Source organism: Pteropus vampyrus, unplaced genomic scaffold, assembly GCF_000151845.1.
Source record: "Pteropus vampyrus isolate Shadow unplaced genomic scaffold, Pvam_2.0 Scaffold1, whole genome shotgun sequence".
NCBI lineage: Eukaryota > Metazoa > Chordata > Mammalia > Chiroptera > Pteropodidae > Pteropus > Pteropus vampyrus.
The window spans coordinates 23696982-23716988 of record NW_011888782.1 but is presented as its reverse complement, the minus strand read 5'-3'; the positions used below and the strand labels follow the sequence as shown (position 1 = coordinate 23716988).

At 34.6% G+C, this 20007-nt stretch overlaps 1 protein-coding gene across 1 annotated transcript in view; it reads left to right on the top strand.

The window, feature by feature from the left end:
* The window catches only part of SEC22A (SEC22 homolog A, vesicle trafficking protein), a 55697-nt gene that overhangs the window by 5562 nt on the left and 30128 nt on the right, over positions 1-20007 (top strand). The window contains exons 2-4 of the mRNA XM_011369363.2: positions 4080-4280; positions 16470-16633; positions 17766-17960. Of these exons, the coding sequence (XP_011367665.1) occupies positions 4099-4280; positions 16470-16633; positions 17766-17960 (541 nt within the window). The 5' untranslated portion in view covers positions 4080-4098. The remainder of the gene's footprint in view (positions 1-4079; positions 4281-16469; positions 16634-17765; positions 17961-20007) is intronic.

The window sequence follows — 20007 nt, the reverse complement described above, 5'->3', positions numbered from 1 at the left end:
ACCCCTTTTTTGTCTACACTCAATTTTTCATTTTTAGAATGAGATAATATTGACCTAGCTGAACTTTACGTAGCAAGTAAAGATTAATTTAGTCTCTGATACGATAGCAATGAAAAAGCCTATGAAATTGTTATCAGATTTTTCAGTTTTCATCAGTTGCCCGTACTGCTAGTGAAGGAGAAGCACTTAGTGTTCTGATGGTTCTGACAGAAAAGAGTTATCACTTAATTTCACACTGTGAACATGTTTTAATTCAATATTCTTGAAAGTATGATTCTTAGACAATAAGCATAGTAATTACCTGGGGAATTTGTTAAAAATGAAAGAGTCTCAGGCCCCACCTCACAGTCAGTGGATCATAATTTTTTGGAGGTGGGCCCAGAAATTTGCATTTCTTTTTTTAAATTCATGGACTTTTTTTTTATTAAAATTTTTTTCAATTACATTAACATTTAATATTATGTTTGTTTCAGGGGGTACAGTATGGTGGTTAGACATTTACGTTAACTCCTTATTGAAAAGCAATTCCCCTAATAAGTCTAGAACCCACCTGATACCATACTGTACATAGTTACTACAACATTATTGACTATATTCTCTGTGCTGTACTTTACATCCCCACGACTATTTTGTATTGCCAATTTGTACTTCTTAATCCCTTAGCCTTTTTCACCCAGCCCTTCAATACCCTTCTCATCTAGCAACTATCAAAATGTTCTCTGTATCTATGAGTTTGTTTCTGTTTTGTTTGTTCATTTATTTTGTTTTTTAGATTCCACATGCAAGTGAAATCATATGGTATTTGTCTTTCTCTGATTTATTTCACTTAGTGTTATTCCCTCTAGGTCCATTCATGTTGTCGCAAATAGTAAAATTTCATTCTTTTTTATGGTCGAGTAATATTCCATTGTGTATATGTACCACATCTTCTTTATCCGGTTGTCTATTGATGGACACTTAGGTTGCTTCTGTATCTTGGCTATTGTAAAAAATGCTGCAGTGAACGTAGGGGTGCATATATCTTTTCAAATTAGTATTTTGGATTTCTTTGGATAAATAATCAAAAGTGGAAATGCTGGGTCATATGGTAGTCCTATTTTTAATTTTTTGAGGAACCTTTAGACTTTTCCATAGTGGCTGCACCAATTTGCAATCTTCACCAAATTTATTGTTTGTTGGTTTATAGATGTTGGCCATTCTGACAGGTGTGAGGTAATACCTCCTTGTGGTTTTAGTTTGCATTTCTCTGATGATTAGTGACAGCATCTTTTCACATGTCTGTTGGTCATCTGTATGTCCTCTTTAGAGAAATGCCTGTTAGGTTCTTTGCCCATTTTTTAATTAGTTTGGGTTTTCTTGGTGTTAAGTTGTATGCGTTCTTCATATATTTTGGATATTAACTCCTTATTGAATGTATTATTGGCAGATATCTTCCATTTAGTAGGCAGATATCTTCCATTTAGACAACCTACTAAATGGAAAGATATCTGCCAATAATACATTCAATAAGGAGTTAATATCCAAAACCATCAATCATTTTGTTGATGGTTTCCTTTGCTGTGCAAAAACTTTTTAGTTTGATGTAGTTTTATTTGTTTATTTTTTTCTTTTGTTTTCCTTGTCCAAGGAGACATCCAAAACATAACAGTGAGCTCAGTGTCAGGAATTAACTGCCTATATTTTCTTCTAGGAGTTTTATGGCTTCAAGTCTTACTCTTAAGTCTTTAATCCATTTCGAGTTTATTCTTGTATATGTTGTAAGAAAATGGTCTAGTTTCAGTTTTTTACATGTAACCAGTTTTTTCAACCATTTATTGAAGGGACTCTCTTTACCCCATATATTCTTGCCTCTTTTGTCATAGATTAATTGACCATATAAGCACAGGTTTATTTCTAGGCTCTCTATTCTGTTCCATTGATATATGTGTCTGTTTTTATGCCAGTACCATTGCTATTTTCATTACTATAGCCTAGAAGTATAGTTTGATATCAGGTAGTGTGATGCCTCCAATTTTGTTCTTTCTCAGGATTGCTGTGGCTCTTCAGGGTCTCTTATGGCTCCATATAAATTTTAGGAATATTTGTTCTATTTCTGTGAAAAAATGCTGTTACTCTTTCGATAGGGACTGCATCGAGTCTATCTATAGATAGCTTTGGGTAGTATGGACATTTTAACGAAGTTAATTCTTATCCATGAGCACAATATAACCTTTCATTTATTTGCATCTTCAGTTTCTTTCCTCAATGTCTATAGTTTTCTGAGTACAGATCTTTTACCTTTTTTTTATTAAATTTATTCCGAGTTTTTTTTTTTTTGAATGCAGTTGTAAATGGGATTATTTTTTTAATTTTTCTTTCTGATAGTTCATTATTCATGTATAAAAATGCAACCTGTTTCTAAATATTACTTTTGTACCTTACTACTTTACTGAATTCATTTATTGATATTTTTTGTGGAATGTTTAGGATCTCTCTATGGTATCAGGCCATTTGTTAATAATAACAGTTTTACTTCTTCTTTTCCAATTGGATGCCTTTTATCTTTTTCTTGTCTGATTGCTGTCGCTAGGACTGCCAATACTATGTTGAATAAAAGTGTTAAATGAGAGCATCCTTGTCTCATTCCTGATATTAAGGAAAACAGTTTTAGCTTTTCGCCATTTAGTATATTGGCTGTGAGTTTGTCATATATGGTCTTTATCATGTTGAGGTATGACCCTCTCTTCCCACTTTGATGAGAGTTTTAATCATAAATGATTGCTGGGCTTTTCTGCATCTGTTGATATGATTATACGATTTTTATCCTTAATTTTTTGTATGTGGTGTATCATGTTAGTTGATTTGTGGATATCGAATCAACCTTGCATCCCAGGAATAAATTCCACTTGATCATGGTGTATGATCTTTTTAATATAGTGCTGAATTCAGTTTGCTAATATTTTGTTGAGGATTTTTGCATCTATGTTCATCAGGGATAACGGCCTATAATTTTATTTTATTTTTTTGTAATGTCTTTGGTTTTGGAATCAGGGTAATGCTGTCCTTGTAAGATGAACTTGGGAGTCTTTCCTCCTCTTGCTGAACTCCTTTAGCCTTTTCTTGTCTGGGAGAGATCTGCATTTCTAACCAAACTTCCAATGATTTTTATACAAGCTAACATTCGAAAACTATTTTTTTTATCAAACTTTGACTTACCTGATTTCTTTTGAACCTAGGCCTATGTAGTCCTTTTATTTATTTTTGTAAAGCATGATCAGAATCTAATAAAATAGGCCATTATTATTTGCTTTCTGGTAGAAAGATCGAGAACAGTATTAAAACCAGTATTCTTTTAGCTTTAAGATTTATTTTAAAATTAAATATTTTTTCTGATTATAGAAGTAGTGTATGCCCATTGTGAAATATGAAAATTTAGAAAATTATAAAATGATAATCATATTTCCTGGAGATAAGCATTATTCTCATTTTGGTGTGTTTCCTTCCAGTATCTGTTTCTCCATTTATTCCTCCCTTCTTCCTTCTTTTTGTCTCTGGAAAACATCATTTGCAGTCTTTATCCTGCTTTTTTTTCCCTATCAAACATATAAGCATTTTACCACATTATTAAACTATTTTTCACAAATGTAATGTTTACTTTTTGCATTATTTTTCATCATATGGGTGTACTATAACAGGAGTGTACCATCCTCCTGTTACTGGATGTTTGGTTATTTTCAGTTATTTCTGTGAAAGGATTTTTTTCTTTAAAATTTTGTCTGAATTTGATTACTTTCCTTAGGATAGGGTTATAAATTTAAATTTTTTTGTGGTCAAAGAGACTAAATATTTTTAAACTCTGTTGAATATTGCCAAATTGTTTTAAGAATGGTGTTTATTCAAATATTTACTTCTGCATATACTTTTGAGAATGCCAGAAAGAAGCAAGTATTATATTTTTTAAAGCTAATTTGTTAAGGAAATCATAGGAAGTCGTTTTGTTTAGTATGTCTTTGATTATTGGTGAGTCGAACATTTTTGCACTGTTTATCAGCTTTGGCTTTAATTTTCTATCTAACCCAAATTATTTATTTTTGTTTTAGGTCTTCTCTGTCGGTTGAAATGTCTATGATTTTATCTGCCTCAGTTATTCGTGTCAGAGATGGACTGCCACTTTCTGCTTCTACTGACTATGAACAAGGCACGGGCGTGCAGGAGTGCAGGAAGTATTTTAAAATGCTCTCGAGGAAGCTTGCTCAGCTTCCTGATAGATGTACACTGAAAACTGGACATTATAACATTAAGTAAGACTTCAGTTTGCTTCATGAAAATAACTTGCTTTGTTGTCATTTTAGTGAAATTTAAGTGGTTACAATAGAAATTAATGTTTGTTTAGTTTACAAAAACTTGTTTAAGTCAAGAATCGTGTGGTTCTGAACTTATACTAAATAATACTCATCATTTTATCATCCTTTTTGCAGTTTCTCTGTTTACATCTGGCTTTAGAAAAATTTATAGTTTTACAGATCACAGATATTTCGTCTTAGAAGTTGATCACTTGGTATTTATTGATGTTCTTACATGTGCCATAGGAAATATAAAAAATCACATAATATCTGTCCTCAAAGAACTTAAGTTTACCTTCTAGTGAGAGGGGATAGCGTCTATCACTATTTATTGTGTATAAAGAAAGTAAAAATGGGTAATGGGCTAGATAGTGAGTCTGTGGTAGTCAGGAGCCTCTCTGATAGGGTGACCTTTGAACAGAGACCTAAAAGATGAGAGAGAAGGCAGTCATATGAAGGATGCTATGGATGAAGAGCAAGGCAGAGGTAACAGCCAGTGCATAAGGCCTCTGATACAGATTAAGGAACAGAAAGAAAACTAGAGGTGCTGAAACAATTTGAACAATTAGTAGAGAGACAGAAGGTGAGGCTAGAGAGGTAGACGTGGGATGGGTTAGGTAGGGCCTTCTAGGCTGTGAGGAGTTTGGATTGAGTCTAATGCAGTAGGATACCACTAGAGAGTTTTAAGCTGGAGAGTTATATAATTTCATTTTTGAGTAGATCATCCTGGCTGCTTTATGAATAATGGGATCTAAGGGAAAAAATGTGGAAGCAGAGAGATTATTCAGGACAGGGGCCTCCAACTCCCAACCCCCAGGCTGTGGACTGGTACCAGTCCGTGGCTTGTTAGGAACCTGGCCACATAGGAGGTGAGCAGCAGGTAGGCAAGCATAGCTTCATCTGTATTTGTAGCCACTCTCCAGTGCTAGCATCATCGCCTCAGCTCCACCTCAGATCATCAGGCATTAGATTCTCATAGGTGCACCAGTGTCTGGTGCCAAAAAGGTTGGGGACTGCTGATTTAGAAGACTTAGAAAAGTTAAGGCAGAGGTGATTCTTATCATTTGAATGGCAGTGATAATGATGAGAAATGGTTGGATTAGGGTTGTATGTCGGGAGTAGCACCAACAAATGTTCTTTATGAATTGAAGTGAGATATGAGGGAAAGAGAAGAATCAAGAGTCACCTCTAGATTTTTACCTTGAGGAACTGGATAGATAATGGGGCTGAAATGAGCAAGACTGGAAGGTAAGTGTTTCAGTGGTAAAAATCAAGAGTCGTTTTTGGACACATTAAGTGTGAGATGCCCCTTACACATTCAAGAGACACTATCAGGTAGGTAACTGGATGTGTAAGTCTGAAGTTTAGTGAAGAAGGACAAGTATGGAGATTTAGATTTGGGAGTCAGCTTACAGTATGTAATTAAAACCATGGGAATAGATAAGACTACCTTGGAGAGCATACACATGAAACAACTAGAGCACAGTTAACTCTTGAGCAGTTGGTTGTTGATTGTGCATACAGTATGAAATCAGATAAGAAGAAGGTCCATATGGAATATAATGAAGAGAGGGCTTCATAATTGAGATAAGACATGAGCCATATCCTGGCGTATTAGTAAGGTTTGGCTAAGGCAGAGAGGTGGGCATTCCAGGTGTAGGGAGGAGAGGCAGAGTAATAAAGAATGGTAGTCACATTAACCAGCTTGGCCTGGTCAAGGAATGGTGATCTAGGAATAATTATGGGAAATGTGTGATAATTAATATGGGGCCAGATCCTGGATATCCCTGAAAGTTCAGATGAGAGATGTCATTTTGATGTAATTGGTTATGGGAAGTTGTTACTGCAGATTTGATGGAAGCGACCTGATAAACAATGCTGAGGCAGTGGAATATGGGGTGAATGGAAAGTCTGAGAGGAGAGTGGTTTACACAATTAGGGCCTCAACTAGTAAAATACAAGTGCAAATGCAAGTGCCAGCCATAAATAAAGACATTTCAAAAGAAGAAGTGGTTAAGAGTGATAAGATGAAATACCAGAGATGAGGAGAAGGAAGGAACAAAGATGACTGAAACCTTGGAATTGGAAAGGATTGCATATGGCAGGGTGAGGAAGAAGAGCCAGATAATGAAACTCCATTTTCATTGAGGTTTTGACGAGGCAATCCAGTTGAGGGGGGATAGAGATTTTGGAATCATTCATATAGAAGTTGAAACTGTCAGAGTCAAAACGCCCACTGAGTTCCTAAGAGACCCAGAATAGAACCTTAGAGAATGTCCATAATTACTCAGATCGCCTGCATAATGAGCTGTTAACGTTAATTTGGTTTCTAAGGGCTTAACTGGAAATTGATGGTGGTGGCGAATATATCTAAAATGATGTCTTAGCCTACTGCTATGTTTTAAGAGCCAAAAACTTGAAACATTCTAACATTTTATTCAATAGTCAAGCTCTTTTAGTGCCCTGGATCATTATTCTGAGTTTTAGTTATTGTTATTGTATAGCACTAGAGACAGATGTCAACGTTACAGAAGATTGGCTTGAATATAGTTTATTAATTCTGACAGATACCTGGACTTAAAAAAAACAACAAAGATAACTTTTTGCAAATGTTTTTTGTTCCTCTACCTTATTCTCTTAAAAGAAAAGTAGAATGTAGTAACATTTTTAACACCCCTCCAATTCTTGTTTTATTGTTGTGAATTCAATTTACAAAAAAAAAAAAAAGTGCTTCAAGAGTACAAGTAAGAGAATCATATGAAGGTAAAAATAAAGGCAGGACAATAATAAACTGAAGTAGCATTTAATTCTGGAGATACAAACTATGTAGTCCATTCATTGTTAGGGCTACAACATTGCTTCTAGCTTCCTTGTGGCCAAAACAAAGGGGATAATGGATCATTTACAGGATTCACAGTGTCCATTGGATCAAAACATTGCTTTTCTTATTACTGAGATCTGATATACATAAAAAGGGACAGCATTTGAATAGCATTTGTTCAGCATCCATAACAATGAGCTTTTTATGATATTTATTATAATATGCCTTTCTATAAGCAAATAGCATGATGCAAAAAGCAATTTTATAAGAAACTTTAGGAGTGGGATGAATCAGCAGAGGTCTGATCTGGCCTGATCTAATACTGTAATTTAGAAACGTTTAAAAGAATAAATAGGCTACATGGCCTTCAGAACTACGCATAGAAAAGCCTCTATGCATGTTATTTTTGTAGCTAAGTTTGAAAAAAAAGGTTACACAGAATTTTTAATTCTACTTTTTGACAAGAACCTTTATATATTTTCTATCATTGATTAGAGGTCTTGTTCATTGGTTTCTAGTTTATTGAGGTTGTTATACTATACGACAAATGTAGACAATATATAAAATTGGGAATTTACATGTGTTACCTGACTTAATTAAAATTCTCATGTGACACCTCTTCTTCTAACCATGACTTTGCCAGATAAAACTCACAGATCTGCAATGGTAGTGTTGCAGCACAGCCTGAAACTGGCACCAGGCTGCCAGTCTGCTTTCCTAGCCCTGTTTCTACATGCTTCTCTTTCCTTCAAAGCCCCATTTATAGTCTACTTTTGAATCACCTTTCTCATCACTGCTGTTTCTCAAATGATCTCACTTCCTTCGCAGATCACTTGTAGAACCTGAGTGACTTTTTCATATTTTTTCTTATTTTTAATTTATTTTTTATTTCTGTAGCTTTTCTCCATATCTACATTGTAACTCATTGAGATAACTGATCTATTCTGACTTATATTATTTTTGATTTCTCATCAATTAGCATTGCAGTTTTCAAATTTGTATAGAAATTGATTTGCTCTTTGCAGAATACCACTGAGATCCAAAACAAAGTAACTGAGTGTATAATTATGTGCTAAATCAGATGGTACCTCACATTAGATTACAGTTGAATAGGTAAAAGAAGAGTTTTCAGAAAAAAGATTAGAGTATCATTTAAAATTGAGAAAATTTCTTTAATTATTTTTCCCTGTGTATTAGGGAAATGACGAACATCATATTGTAGCGACTGAATACTTCAATTCAGCTAATAAAGCACATTCTGTGGAGCATGGCTTGAAGCGCCACTATGCTTGCACATATAGTTGTTGCTCAGTGAGGGATGATTGTTTTGAGAGTATAGCGGTGTTCACAGTGCCATGGAATTAAGTCTTCTGTTTCTCCAAAATTCTTCAACTTGGCTCATTGGTTTGGGGTGAGGGGTGTGCATAATCCAATTTTGTGATTTCTTTTCATATTACATAGTGATATAATTCAGTGTAAAATTTTAAGGAATTTGTCTCTTTCATAAGTTGAAGGATACTTTCTTTAAATTGTAATAGATATTTAATATATAAACATGTGACTACTTAGGAAACAACAATGACTAAAGTAATAATTATGAACCATATGAAAATTAAGTTGTATGAGATCTTAAAACATTGAGATTGGTTTTGGAGGTTTAAAAATAATAGTTGTACATTTGAGATCTTTTTAAACATTCAGACACTGGTATTATGAAGAGACAAACCCCTTTGGGAGGCCATTCATACTCTTGTGAATTTTAGTGCAAGAAATAAAATTTCTTAGTTTTCACTGCAAATTCATTTGAAGTCTGATAATCTCTGTAAGCTTCATAGATTCTCTCCTTACTTGAAGATTCACTTTCTCCACATGTCTCCCCAAACTCTGCCTCTAGCCAGGAAGGCTATTTTAGGCTTACCTGCCTTAAGGTTTTAGATTTTGCCAGTGCTTTTCTTTTACTCTTTGGTGTTATTTTCTGATTATAGGAGTAACAGTTTCAACAGTGATCCAGTACCTCTGATTGCCAGGCACTTTACATGTTGTTATTAAATTTTGCAATCACTCTGTGAATGGCTAATAAATAGAGCTCTTTCCCATGGCCGAGGGAAGAGACACAACTCATACTAGCTTAAGCCAGAAAAGAGTATTATCTCATTTCTCCAGTCTCTCTTTTTTTGCAGATAGGAATTCTCTACACGATGGAAAACACTGTACAGGCGGCTCCATGCTTACTTCATTCCAGCTGAGCAACCCCTCTCCTGCCATGTTTCGAGAAAAGGACTTTATTGGCCATACTGTGTCATGGCCCATTTCAGGAGTAACGTCACGGACTTAGGGCTGAGATTCTCTTAGTTGGATCCAAGATCGCATGCCCACCTCTTTGATGGGCAGCTTTGTCATGTAGAATAGATAGCGGAGCTGGAGATAATTCCCCAAAGGGAAGGAGAGCAGGGAATTACAGTACTACTACCCCTGTTTTACAGATGAGGAAACTGAGACTTAGGGTTGTAAAGAAACTTGTTCGAACTTACAAAACTAATAAATTGTATATCTGAACCACAGTCCTTTGACTTCAGCGTTCACATTATTCTCTGCTAAAAGAGTTGCCTCCCTTTACCCTTGACCTCTGTCTTGACAGGGCACATTCCTGATTCTCCTAATTCTTTCCACTTTTTTAATGGAGAGGAAAATCAACTAGGGGAGAGAATTAAGTAAAACTACCTGCCCCCCGCCACAAAACACACACACACACTTTTTTTGGTTGAGAAATAATGAGGAACAGAGTATGCATGAAGTCTAAAATTGATGAGACAGCATTGTCTCGGAAATTCGGTGTTTGGTGGGGAGGGGTCACGGCAGGAGAATGCAGCCCATTGTGGCAGGAGAACAGCTACCAAATCTCTTGGGAGAAGAAAATAACCTGTGTATCCTACTTTCCTATTTTGTCTCATTACTGGCATCATTTCTTTTTCTTTTTTTACTGGTTATTTTAGGAAAATCTACAGCTTTTCAGCACATATATGTTAAACAGGGTCTTACGAACTGGTCTAGGAACCTAATAACTCGTATAGTTTCTGTGAGAAAATGAGTTCTAGGTGCTATAAACTTCTAGAATACTAACCAATAAGTAAATTAGGGATTACCTGTGATTTATTATCTAAAAAAGTAAGGCTCTTTATTCTCTGGGGTGAGCAGGTGTTAGAGTTAGTGGGAAAGGGTGAATCAGGAGATAGGGTCAATCTGCAGAAAAGAATATGAAGGATGTGAAAGGCACATTTTGCTTGCTGTGTTTTATTCAAGACTGATGGTTTAATAACCTTTGACCACTTAAAATCATCTGATTCTCCTTTAGCTTCCTGTTAAAAGTTGCTATCACCTGCCACGTTGCCTATTAATATTTTCTTATTTAGTGACTAAAATGAGTCTTTATTCACAGGATAATGTATCCATGATTTAGCTCTTCACCATTGGAAGGTAATTGAAATTTTGCCACATAAGAGGAATGAATGAGAAAACGTGAAGTTTTTGGTAGAATGTTGCTCATGGTAGATACTTAGTGTTACTGAATTCTCTTTCAAGTTCTTATCTCCTTACTGTCCCATCGATGGCAAAATCCTGTTCTCGCCTTGTTTTATATTAGACATATATGGTGATAAAATTCATAATGTATCCTCATCTTCATAATGTCAAACTTTTTTTTTTTTTTTTTAGGCGAGGCAACCCTTGGTTGACCTCACATCACAGATTGCAAGGGCCTTGTCAGCATACAATCCCTTATTTGTTTTATTTTTTACGCCTACAGCACCTGGTGTTCCTAGGTGGTCTCCCATCCAAGTACTAACCAAGCCCAACCCTGCTTAATGTCAAACTTTTTTATATTTAAAAGCTGAAATGCTTTTTTTTAGAGATTGATATTCAGTGTGGAAGGTTTTATTTCAAAAATAATATTTTTCTTAGCAATTTTAAGAGTAGATTAGAGATGGCATGTCCTGCTGGAGAACTTTTTTTCACCCAAGAAAGCTATTCACTGGGCAAATGTAGCTATGAAGGGTGAGCACATTCTGTGTGTAATGGTACAATTGCAGAATGAAAATTGTATGTCATGCATGTATTAATTATTACTGTCTCAATTTATAAATAGTTTACTATATACTTTGTCATTTAGCACACTACAAAATGCAGTTTTGTTTCCTTATCTTGTTTCAGATATCATTGTTTTAAGTGCATTCCAGTACTGTATTGCAGGCGCCTGGCAGTCAGGGATTTTGTCTTTGACATCAGAGTCTATAGAGTAGAATGCTTGGCATGTGCTAGGTGCTCTATTATTTGCTGTGGGGAAGATCATTGCTTTCATTAATTATTTAGTTTGGTGCAGCAGGTCAGAATTATCTTAATAATGTCAGTGTTTAATTGGTGATATGTAAAATTTCTTTGACAGTTCTGAAATAAAATTAGATGCCAGAAAAAGTTTAATTTTTAAAACTATTTATTAATTTCGTTGGCTTTAGGAATCACCTGAGGTATTCTGCTTGGATACATGATAGAATGAGCTTTTTAACAAAGTGATTGAAAGGGTTAAATTCCCCTTATCTGGAATTTGAATGTCTGCCAGACTTATCTGTTCAAGACACACTTGATCCTGGAAGGCCCTAAAGAAGTTCCTAGTGTGTGTGCTGTGGAGAGGAACCAAAGATAAAATGAGATAGGATAAATTCCTTGGCCAGAAGAAAGGGAGTAGTTATAAAGACCAAACCTCATTGGTACCAGAGCCCAAAATTGGAATTAGAGCAGAGTAGGAAGAAACAATGGCAATTTAAAAATTGTGCTCAAGATGGAGAAAAGAGGACTTTTTGTGTGTGTGAGGGTTAATAATGACTGTGTTGTAGAAGAGAGCAGGCACACCGGTTAGACCTGTATATCCATCTTAGCTACTCACTGCAGAGATGAGTAATTCTACATGGCCCCTGAGAACTTCCCTCTCTTCAAAGTATAGGGGCGGATGTTAAAGGCTTACTGACCTGAAGCTTTCTGGGCACCCTGGAAGAGCAAGTGAAGTTCTACTCTCCTCTGTCATTTAGTCAAGTATTTATTGAGCTTCTGCTTCGTGTAGATACCACGAGGCTGTACAATTATCTGTGCACAAAATACCCAACAAATTAGTGTATAAATGAGTGAGTGATACCATCTTTGTACTCATTCAGCTTATTGAGCACTTTTTTTTTTATCCTAGACACAAAATATTTTAGGTGCTAAGAATATAGTGGTGAATTATAGAAAAATCCCTGCTGTCATAGAAGATAGGTGTTAGTGAGAAAGACATTACAACAAATAAATGCATAAATACATAAATATATTACAAATTGAGTTAGGTACATGGAGAAAAATAACAGCTACTATGATATAACTATAAGTGTGAGATCAATTTAAATTGTGTGCTTTAGGAGAGACTTTAAGTCCGAGAACTGAAAGATGAGTAGGAGTTAACCAGATGAGAACAGGAGCATGGTAGTGGTGGGGTTGGGGACACTGCAAGTGGGAAGACAGAATTCATGAAGCTTGTCAAATTGGAAGTTGGAAGACTGGAGTGGATTGGTATCCTTGAGGATCTGAAACAAGACTAGTGTGGCTGCAGTGCAGAGAGGAAGGAGTATGGTTGCACAGGATGAAGTGGAGAAATGGCAGAGCTTCCCAAATATCCTTCTGATACAAGTTCCAAAACTCTCAAGTTTCATTACTCTTAATTGAGGGAAAAAATAGAGATTGATTTGTGGCTTGGAAAAACTGAAAAAATGTTGATGAATTAGGACATAATTGGTTTATCTGTACCATATGAAACTGGTGTTGGGTTGTGGAATGAATATTGGCTTTGGACTTAGAACTAAGTTTGTCCTGGCTCTGCTTCTAAATGGTGTGTTGGGTCAGTTACTAAGCCCCCCTGAGCCTCTGGTCCTTTATCTGTAAAATGGAAGGTAGCAGTGTACCTTTATTGTGAGAATGAAATTAAATAACATGTAAAGCACTTAGTAAAGGGCCTGGTTCATACTAAGTGGTCAGCAAACTGTGCCTGCCACTGTTAATATTACTGCTACTTCTCGTCCTCCTCCTCAAGACAAAAGGACAACAATTAGATTGTGTATAAAATATGAGCTAAATGAACCTAAATAGATAGGCTAAAGCATGCATAAACTGGCATGCAGGTAGTGACTTTAGACTATCTCATATAAATAGTCCTCAGTGGAATGGTGGGAGTCTTTTGATCTGTCTCAGTAAGACTTGAAAAACCAGACGTTTTTTGATAACAAAAGTAAATCAACTGAGCTGTATATACTTTTGGAAAACTGGCTTTGCATTTCTAAGAAAGACAGCTAAATTCACTATGAAAAGCCATAATATTATAGAATACATTATAGCCTTTCCAGTACAATTATAATAGACTCCGTGAAGATACTAACATACAATCTTAAAAAGCTTCCTTTACTTCACATATAATTCTCTAGTTAAATTTAGTGAAAGCAAAGAGAAACCATTTAGGATAAACTGTCATGTAGGTGTCTGTCGTTCACTCTATTATTAATATGGAAATACCCTGCCATAATACAAAAAGTGTATTAATATGGAAATACCCTGCCATAATACAAAAAATAGTAAAACCCTGCCATAATACAAAAAATGGAGTCCAAAAGCTTCAATCATATTATTGGAAGATAATGAAATAACTCCTAGTTAGCCATTTGGGAGTTTCTAGTGTGTGGAAGACAATCACCAGTTGCATTCTATCCCAGTTCAAATTATTGTCCAGTATATTTAAATGCTTAATAACATGTCAGAATTTTGATGATAGTAAAGATTTTTTTTGAAATGGTAAAATTACTTGTAGAAAAACATACTTTGGCCTTTAATTTAGTTATTAATTTTATAGAAAAATGCAATGTTATAGCTAAACTTTTCTGACTATGATCCATAAGAGAAACATTTTATTTGTGAACACCACCTATGTACAAATAGGAAACTGAAACAAATGTTTTATGAAACAATATACATTCCAATATTTTCTGTTATATTCTATTTGAATTTTTAGGAAAATGCTGTGTGTAATTCACTAGACTAATTTTACAACCTAACGAGTTACAACTCGTAGTTTAAAAAACATTGCATCAAATGACTATGTACTAAGTACATAGTCAGAAAGGACTTCAGAAAGGAATTACAAGATATTCTAGAAGCATAAGATCAGTATGATTTTAAGAGATAATTAATATGTGCCAACCTCACATCATTTGGCTGCCTGGGGTGGTCTTTAAAGAGGGAAATAGGGAGGAAAGCAGGGTGATAGATAGATGGATGGCTAGATAAATATGCACGTATATGCATAAACTCACTGCAAAGATACACAAGAAATTAATAATGTTAGTTGCTTGAGGGACAGAGAACTGGGTATCTTTGGGCAGAGGTGGGGATAAGACACTTTAAGTACAGTGTTTCGTTTTTCATTCTTTTAACATTTGAATTGTGAATATATACTAAAAATTAAATTACAATTAATAAATTTTGCTGCTTCATCATTAGAGCAAAAAGGGGGAAAGAGACTGCAATATGGACTAGAGTTTGGCAAAGATTGCTGTGATAGATAGGAGTTATAACCTATATGGTCAGTTTGCTGCCATTGATCTAGACCAGCTATGTTGACAGTACTATAAAAGAATGTGTAAGTAACTCATTGAGAAGGGTGAATTTGTTTCCCACGCTGTGCTTATAATGGGGGGAGGATATATACTTTATTCTAAAAATCCTTTTTCTTTTTCAACAAAACATGGTTAAACATTTCAGTGCTTAAAGTAGACATTTTTTTGTTTTAAAATTTTAACCTGTTATTTAGAAATAATTTAAAACTTACAGAAAAGTTGTAAAAATAGGAAAAATACAAATAATACCTATTCTCAGATTTACCTTTTGTATTTTACCCCATTTGCTTTATCATTTTACCTATCAACCTCTATCTATCTGACTGATTTTTTTCTGAACCAATTGAGAGAAATTTACAAATACCATGTCCCTTTATTCCTAACTCCTTCAAAGTATATTTTCTAAAATTAGGGATATTCTCTTAACTATAGTGCACTTATCAGCTCTAGTAAGTTTAATACAGATACCATACTTTTTTCTGATCTGCTGCCTGTTTCTCATTTTTGTCAATTGACCCAGGAATGTCGTTTATAGCATTTTTTTTTTTTTCTCTTTCTGGCACATGACCTAGACTAGGGTTAGGTATTTCATCTAGTTGTGTCTTTTTAGGCTCCTTTGTTCAGAAACATTTCTAGTCTTTTTTGCAACACTGAGATTTTTAACACAGCCCCTGTCCCTTTTATAAATAGAATGTTGATCATTGGTGTTTCTTCATGTTTAGATTCAGATTATGCATTCTTGGCCAGAATACTATATACTGATTTGTCTTTCTGAGATTGTCACAACTGGAGGCACAGGAAGTCCATTTGCCCTTCATAGTGATGTTAGAATACTTGGTCAGGGTCTTCTCTAGTTTCTACTATATAATAAATATTTTTCCTTCACAACTAATAAGCAATCCATGGGAAGACATTTTAAAACCATGCAAAATTTCCTCCTTCTCACCTAGACTTAGCATCTCTTGTTTGTCCTTGCTTAATCCAGTCTTTACTAAGTTGGTTGCAAAATGCTGATTTTTAATACTCTGGTACTATCTCCACATTTACCAGTTGGCACTAGGCATTCTTCTGTAAAAAGTGTCTTCCTTTCTGCCTCTTTTATTTGTTGTTGTTATGAACTCATAAATTTCTCCCTTTTTCCTCAGTGGTTCATAATTTATTACTATGCAAAGTAGAGGATTTGAGTCTGAGTTTTGTGGATGACTTCAGGAGATCAGTAACCACCCCGAAATTGTGTGCCAAGTTCTGTGTTGTTTGGACATATTTCCAGGGAGAGTTCCATGACTTTTATCAACATCTCTAGAGTTCTTGATTTAAACAGAATTAAGTTCCACTAGGTCGAAAGGTTAAATGTTAAGCTATCTATAATCTTTATATATTTTATTCCTCTGCTTTCTACTCCAAGTGATAAATAACTGATGTGTTCCTCTGTAGGTACATTCTGTTTTTTTTGTCTACTGTTTTTAAACCACACCTGAAAATAGTATTATATTTTGGTTTCTTTAGATTTTTCCCAGAATATATAATGTCATTATCTTCATTGCCACTGTAGCAGCAGTTTATGGTGTGTAGAACCAGTCATGTGTAGCAACAAATCACCCTGATTCACTCTGAAATTTTAAAACTGATGTTTTTACCCTGTAGTTTGATTAGCTCCCTGGGGGTGAGCTACCTGATGTTGTGCACTGAAAGTTATCCGGATGTTCTGGCCTTCTCTCTCCTGGACGAGCTTCAGAAGGAGTTCATCACTACGTACAACCTGATGAAGATAGACGCTGCTGTCAGGCCCTACTGTTTCATGGAATTTGGTAAGGGCCTGACTTTTTTCCTATTCATTATTCTGTCTTTAGCCAGTCACAAGCAATTTTTCATCTAATACTGGGGTTGGGGCACAGAGGAAACTCAGAAAATTCTGCTGTCTTGCTTTTGATAGAATAATTTGACAAATGGTCTGTAAATTATGGCAACATCTTCATTTAGGTGTCTATTAGAAAAAATTGTGTTTGAATTGTGGAGGGGATTATGATTATTGGCCCAAAGAATTAATCTCGGAAGATTAATGTTTCTCAATGAGGAATTTATAAACCAGAGATTCAGAATTTTGTGTTTATGTGATAATCTTTTATAGTCTGCTTATTCTAGAGCAAAGGTTGGCAAACATTTGCTAGAAAGGACCATATAGTACATATTTTAGGCTTTAAGGACCATATGGTCTCTGTTACAACTACTCAGTCTGCCATAATAGCTGGAAAGCAGCCATAGTGTAGTTATAGTCTAATAAAACTTTATTTACAAAAACAGTCAGCAGGCTAGATTTGGCCTCTAGGCATTAGATTGCTTGACTCCTGATGTGGGAGGGGGAAAAAAGTAAAACTAAGTTATAAATAGTGAAAATAAAATGGAAGATTCTTTAGAAAATATCTTAGAAGTTATTTAGGAAGTACCTTTTATTTATTGCATTAAACTTATTCTTAAAATATACATCCTAATGTAAACAATAAATAAGAGAACAGTTTTATAAGAACATGCAATTTAGTGTATGTTCTTATGTAATTAAAACTGATAAATACTGACAATATTTTATAAAATATGAATCCATATAAAAATTAAGGTTTCAATATAAAGATTAAAGCTGGTATTGTTTTGTTTTAAAAGTTCAAAGTAATTCCTTGAAGTGGATGTAATAGTAGGAATATTCTCAGTCTTGTAGTGTTAAATCCTTAGTTTATTTACAATTATTTTTAGAGTGTGAAACTGATGACTTCATGATATATTAACCATTAAACACAGATAATATTAGAATACTCCATGACAAATTGAACAGTTTTGCATAATAAATTAAACAGTTTATCTGCAAAATTTACTGTCCATAAACATCACACTCTCAAATTATTTAATTAACAAATGACTGCAAGGAAATTTATTTTTTATTTTACATAGATAACTTCATTCAGAGGACCAAGCAGCGATATAATAATCCTAGGTCTCTTTCAACAAAGATAAATCTGTCTGACATGCAGACGGAAATCAAGCTGAGGCCCCCTTATCAAATTTCCATGCGTGAACTGGGGCCAGCCAATGGAGTCACATCTGCATTTTCTGTTGACTATAAAGGTGCTGGTAAGATTTCTTCTGGTGAGTTCTGGATCTCAATTATTTTATTTAAAAAATCTTTCGTAAAAAGAAAAAATCTTTTGTAAGAACTGAGGAACTCTTAAAAATGAATTACTTTATTCTAATATTTTAAAGCAAGTACATGAAAGAATGTAGAAGTTCAAAGTAATTCTTTCTCCCAGTGGTTTATATAGTCATCTACCAGATATGAGACTAATCAGAAAATATCTTTAAATAGCCATCTCAAAGCAACTCTTTGCTAGGGAAATGTTAAAGAAGGTTTCTTTATAAACATTTTTCTAGAGATGAATAGTTTATTTATAATATATGTTTATAGGCATGTAAAGTGCTTTGCATTATATTAAAATGGCTACATTCAAGACCAGGGGTTTTTGACTATCACAGAAAATGTGATCATCTCAAACCTCCCCTCCCAAACAAGGAATACATTTGTGACAGGTTGAAAACTTCTGCTTAAAAATGGAAACCATTATTTTATAAGATAGTATATGCCATAGTTGAATTTCTTCTCTGAAAAATTCTTCCTTGTATTTCCTATAATGTCTACCTGTTTGTCTAAGTTCTGTGACCTCTACCTCCCTCTCTTTGGCTGACTGTACCAAAATAGTGCTTTAGAACTTGAAGTCAGCAACTCCGTGTCCTTTCTGTCCCATTAGTCTGATCAACTTCATATAAAATGCCCTCAGTTCCCTTAGCCTTTTCGTCTATGGCATTTTGAAGCTCTCCCTATTCTAGAAGCTTTGTATGTGTTTTATTTTGTCAATATTCTTCAAATGTGGTATTCAGGACTGAATACAACCCTTCATATTTGGTTTAATACAAATTATGGAAGAAAAGGGGAAGCAGATTTCAGTAAAATAATCCAGTCAGTCATGAAACAAGTAAACAAGCAAATAACAATAACAAGCCCAGGAGGAGAGGAGATGGATCAGTACTCAGAGTTGTTACAGTATGTTATCTAAAATGTCCAGTTTCCAACAAAAAATTACAGGACATACAGAGGAAGAGGAAAATATAATACATTCACTGGGGGAGAAAAGCAGGCAATAGTAGCTGTCTACGAGAGTGACCAGATATCAGATTTAACAGACCAAGACTTCAAAGTAGCCATTATAATTATGTTCAAAGAACTAAAAGAAACCATGATTAATGAGTTAAAGAAATTAAGACAATTGTCAAATAGATAATATAAACAAAGAGATAGAAATTGTAAAGAAAAGGAACCAAATGGAAATTCTGGAAATGAAAAATACTACTGAAATGAAAAATTCACTAGTTGAGTTCAGTATTAAATTTGAACTTGCACAAGAAAGAGTTAGCAAATTTGAATATACATCAATAGAGGTTATGCAATCCAAAGAACAGGGAGAAAAAAGAATGAACAGAACCTCAGGAAAATGGGAAACTATTAAGCATATCAGTATATGGATGGTGGGAGAATCAAAAATTGAGAAAGAAAGGAGCAGAAATAGTATTTGAAGAAATAATGGCTGAAAAGTTTCCAAATTTACTCAGAAACATTAATCTGTTCCTCTAGGAAGCTCATTTAACTCCAAATAGAATATATGGAAGAGACCTACAAATAAATGAATCATACAAAAAATGCTGAAAGACAAAGACAAGGAGAAAAATCTTGAAAACAGTAAGGGAAAACTCACCACTCACAAGAGCTCCCTAATAAGATAAACAACTGACTTCTCAACAGAAACAATGGAGACCTGACAGTAGAGGGAGAACACATTCAAAATGCTCAAAGCGGTAGAGGGGAACCTGCCACAAGAATTTTGTATCCAGCAAAGCTATCTTTCAAAAAATGAAGGTGAAATAAAGACATTTGCAAATAAGCAGATAAGAGAATTTGTTGCTGGCAGACTTACCTTACAAGAAATACTAAAGGAAGTTTTTCAGGCTGAAAGCAAGTGACCCCAGTCAGTTATTTGAAGTCTCACACTCATAGACACACACAAAATCAAACAGCAATGGTAAAGGTAATTATAAAAGACAGTAAAAGTCCATTTTTCTTTAAAAAGTTTTATAAAGCAATGTG